Genomic DNA, 4,702 nt, shown 5'->3' with positions numbered 1-4,702 from the left:
AGCCAACGGCAAAGACGGGGAAAAGCCTAGCAAGCAGAGCAAACTGTCGCCTTGCTCTGTTAGAAATGGGTGCCCAGTGCAGTTTTAAGGTGGGAGATGGGATCTGACATTGAAACACAGGTGTCCAGTACTACTGGGAACATCTGCCAATATTAGGGATAGTGCTTTGAAGGAAGAAGACCATTGCAGAAATTGGTTCCCCTCCCTTTGCTATTGGGACATCTCCTGGATGCCCACAAGGCTCAACCATCGTTAGTAGCCCACTTGTCTCATCGCAGGTCCAGGGAGGAAGGAGGTCCTGAACAAGTCAAGGCCGTAGCATCCCTAATGGCCACCCCAAGGCATCACACACTCATTCACTCCAGAGGGATAACCAGTCCACCTGATCTATGGGATCAACATCAGGAGGCAGCATTGGCTCCAGCCTCACTAGTAAACTGCAAGAAGTGACCCACTGAGACAAAAAAATGCAGAGCCAGAGAGAATGCGAAGGAAAGCACAAAGACACCTCTCCCACCCCAAGTATTGTGCAGGATAAAGAAGCAGGAGAGATCAATTATCTATTCACTGCCTGGTTACAGGCAGCAGCTTATCTGTTTTGCTCAAGAGTTTAATTATTGCCAGGGATAGGAAGTTTGCCACTGCAGAGGATCTTGTTAAAAACACCAGGAAGCCACACCAGGACAACACAGTGCTGAGTGGATGGTTCCCAAGGGCACTTAGGGTGTATCCATCAGCCAGTGGGTGTATCTGCAAGGGGAAAGGTGACCCAAGACGCCCCTCAGTTCTAGGTTCTTTCTCTGTTCTCTCCTCCCTGTTTGACCTGCTCTTTAATTCTTCCTCTTACAGGTCAAACACAAACGGTGTAAATCAGTATAGTCCCACGAGGTTTTAGGTTTGACTTTGGTGCTGTGTGCCTCCTGCCTCTACTTCACAAAGAGAGAAAAGAGATTGGGGAAGAAATGTAAGATGGGTACAAGGAGGCTTATGGACTAGGAGGACAATCTCCATTCCTACTTTGCCTGTGGACTTGACCCCTTTCCAGATGCAGAAGTAGCAGATGATCCACGCCAGCAGGAGACACAGAGCCAGCTCCCAGCGCACAGTGCCCAGTTTGTGAATACCATCCGTGAGCCCCAGGACTCGCTTCCTGCCGGTGTCCAGGGACAGGGAGAGAAGCATTAACACCCCAGACCTCACCCATCCATGCAGACCTTTCCCACATTACCCCCTTCAAAGACTTAAGAGACTCCCCACAACACATCTGCCCAGGGCTCCCAGCCACAAGTCACCCCAGCTCTGCCCAGGGCCCCCCTCTCTGTTGTTCCCACTGCTCCACTGTGCCCTGTAGCTGGCCTGAGCCCTCCCACCCTCCCAGCCCATGGTGCCGTGCCCATCGGACCCATGCAGCACAAAACTGCCACTTGTCCCACACTGCTCCCCATCCCTGGCAGCTGCCCAGCAGACACTACTCAATCCAAAGCAAGCCACCAATGCCATCATCACCCCATGGCCGCTGCTCCTCCTCTGGCCTCCCCATACGCTATTGGCACCCTCTATATAAGCATAAATGGCCTTTATGATTCCTATGCCCTTCCTTCAGCCTCATTCCCTGAAGACTCACCATCATGAAGGTGAGCCATACAAGAGGTCAGGTCAGCAGCTCATTCAGTCCCAGCAGCCCAACCCCACACTTACAATTCCTCTACACATCTTCCCCCAAACCATCCCCCTTGGGGCCCCCCTTGCCCTTGCAACCTGTGCAGAAAACATGAAGAACCATTTCAGAGGGGTCACAGCTCTCGCTAAACAGTATGTGCAAAGAATAGGGCAGGAGAGGGGGTATGGCACTGTGTGGACTTTCTGCACCCATGGGTGCATCTCATCTTCTCTGTGCCCTGTGGTGGCTGCAAGGGACAAAGGACACGCAACCCTTTCAGAGGCACTTCAAGAACCATAAATGAAAAAGCAAAATGCTGCTGAAGCTGAGCCCCTGGCACCCCTCTTCTTTATGAAACTTTCCTCAGCTGAGTGTGGAGAGGCAGTGAGTCCCCTACAGCCATTTCAGCCTCTCCACGCTGCAGTGATGACCCCCTCTGGGACACTGTTTGGCCTGCTGTAGGACCCCTCTTTCAGAGGTGTTTTGTGGCCTCCAGCCCCATGACTAAACCTCCCCAGGCCCCTCTCTGGCATCTCACTCACGTGCAGCAGATCCCTGCTCTCCAGGGATGAGCCTGAGCAGCCTGATGGACCCCTTCCTTTAGGCACCAGGCAAGACATGGTCAGCAGAAGGGAAAAGGCAGTTTTGTCCCTTTCTGTTTCACTGTAAGAGGACTGTTCAGTCTGCCCTGACCAACAGTAGCCTGCAAGAGCCAACATGAGTGCCCCCTGCTTACAGCAAGCCCTTATCTCCTTTTGGTGCCCTTTTCTGTGGCCATGCTCACCCAGGCACCTCAGTGCCAGACAGGGAAGCTGCCTGTGCGTGTGTGCACACGAGCACCCCTGGGCAGGCACTCTGCGAGCAGCCTTTGGGCAGTATCTAGTCCTCGTGCCCCTGGGCTCTGTGCTGATCTCCTTGGCAGCTCGGTGCATTGTGCTCCCCATGTTCAGGTCCCACATGTGGCACCTCGCTTGGTCCTACAGAGGTGCACCGCGCTCCCCCCAGACGCTCCTACAGCTGCAGCCTTTGGATGACAGAGGAGCCTGAACAGAGGGAAAGTGATCACATACTCCCAAAACTCAATCATTGGGGAGGTGGCGTTCGCAGGCAAGGTCCTGTTGTCCAAGCTGGAGCTATTCAGAATGTCCACACAGAGATCTACCAAAAGAAAAGGAAGCTGATGAGCCAGAGAAATTCTCCAAGGCTCCTCCATGAGGGATGCTCTTTCCCCTCTGTACCTTAACCCTCACTCTGGCAGCACACAGACCCTTCACCCCGTGCTATAGAGCATCTCATTAAACTCTTGCAGCTCATTAACCATGTCATTAAACTCTGGCTCTCCCCACCTATGAATCGTAATCCAGCAGTGGCCAGAGGGCTTCAGGAAGGGGAGAGGGGAAGGAGAGAGCAATTCCCTGCCAAATGGACACCAGATGGCTGCAAAACATAGATTATTGGGGGATAGCCACTATGAGTAGCCAGGATAGAAAATCCTATTCTCCTCCCACACCATGCACCATTCCATGTCCACACATGCACGCGTATGTTCACACATGCCGCAGATGCCTTCATGTTCCACTCTGCCATCCCCAACCCTGTCACATAGCATGAAATTACTAAAAACAGAGGAGATGCCATACATCCAAGAAATGCATCTCCTCTTGCATTTGGCAAGCAAAAGACAAATGCACCAGAAAACTGAGGAAGCCCCAGCTCTGGCTGGGAAGCTTCTGCCTGTTAAGAGAACATCTGTGGCTTTCCTCACAAACAAACCCATGCTGGGGGAGCTGAAGGAATCAGATCCATTCTTTAAAAAGCTGGTTACCTCTGCTGAGATGAAGGGGCAAAGGAAGTTGTGAGTGAATGGCCCATGGGGTGGAGAAATTTAACACATCACAGAAATGAATCATCTGACCCAAGAGAAAAAGGGAGGGAACCGAGCTGCTGCCAAAGCCCTTTCCAGCCTGGCTTTCCACTGCAAGCAAAACAACCTGTCAACGTGGTAAAAAAGGCCTGTCAAGGACATCAGATCCATGACGGTTTCCTCACATCTACCCCACCTTGCCAGGCACAGCCCAAGTGCCTTGAATAAAACCAAAGCCCGGTCTTCTCTGCTGGGCACAGTTACGTGAACTGTGGGCATGAGGGTATAAGACCCCTGGCAACTGTAATGGTAGAGAGGCTTGCATGGACGCGATTAGACCAGAAAAACAGTGCCTTTAGAGTTCTGTGTTACTGGTTCCTGCACTGGGAGACCTGTACTGGCAAAATCTTCCAGAGCAGGACTGGCCTGATTTAGCCAAAAGCTGAGTGCACAAAGGAAACTTGCAACTGGCCCAGTAACTCCAAAGTAGTGGGGTAGAGCAGGGGAATTGGGAGACAAACTGTTGTACCAGAGCTAATGAAAAGCTCCTGCCAGGTGAGGAGGACTCTAGATTGGCTTGAAAACTCTCCCAACCCACCCACCTCCCCCGCTTGCCAGAAAATGAGGATTTTTTCAGTGAAATCTCAACACCCAAAACGTCTCCATGTGGAAATAGTTTTACTGTCCCCTGCCGCTAGTCATAGGGTCATACCACTCACCCTTCCTGATGCTTACCCATGGTGAATGAAGACAGTCGCCTTTGCAGGAGTCCCTAGCCACATTGCAGCTCATTTTATCTGAATAAGAAATATTTCCTACAAAACCCAAATAATTTCTGGGAATCGGGAAGGAGCTAGGACCCGACCAAGGGAAGGCATACCTGAGTTCCAGGGGTTATTGCAGCTGGCCCATGGTAGCACTGCGGTGAAGGAGCTGAACAGGTAGAAGAGTGCCCAGGACAGGATGATGATGTAGTAGATATTCAGATAGCACTCGATGACTTGTGAGGCGTATCCAATTCCTGTGAAGGAAAGCAAAAGAGGTGAGGATGGGGCTTCCAACCAACTCCCAACACGTTGGGCTTAAACCCAAAGACATAGACCATGCCACGGTAAGAAGGGTGCAACACCGACCACACAGCTCACTAGAGAATAGGGCAAGACCTACCTCAGGGAACG

The 4,702-nt window shown here is 51.8% G+C and overlaps 1 protein-coding gene across 1 annotated transcript in view; it reads right to left on the bottom strand.

Moving 5' to 3' along the window:
• SLC6A12 (solute carrier family 6 member 12) overlaps positions 1 to 4,702 on the bottom strand; it is a 29,926-nt gene that overhangs the window by 19,690 nt on the left and 5,534 nt on the right. The window contains exons 3-5 of the mRNA XM_035898120.1: positions 4,405 to 4,545; positions 2,731 to 2,818; positions 1,018 to 1,150 (exon numbers count right to left, since the gene is read on the bottom strand). Coding sequence (XP_035754013.1) covers positions 1,018 to 1,150; positions 2,731 to 2,818; positions 4,405 to 4,545 — 362 coding nt within the window. The remainder of the gene's footprint in view (positions 1 to 1,017; positions 1,151 to 2,730; positions 2,819 to 4,404; positions 4,546 to 4,702) is intronic.

Source organism: Egretta garzetta, unplaced genomic scaffold (genome assembly GCF_000687185.1).
Source record: "Egretta garzetta isolate BGI_Z169 unplaced genomic scaffold, ASM68718v1 scaffold427, whole genome shotgun sequence".
NCBI classification, from domain to species: domain Eukaryota; kingdom Metazoa; phylum Chordata; class Aves; order Pelecaniformes; family Ardeidae; genus Egretta; species Egretta garzetta.
This window is presented reverse-complemented; position numbering and strand designations above follow the sequence as displayed.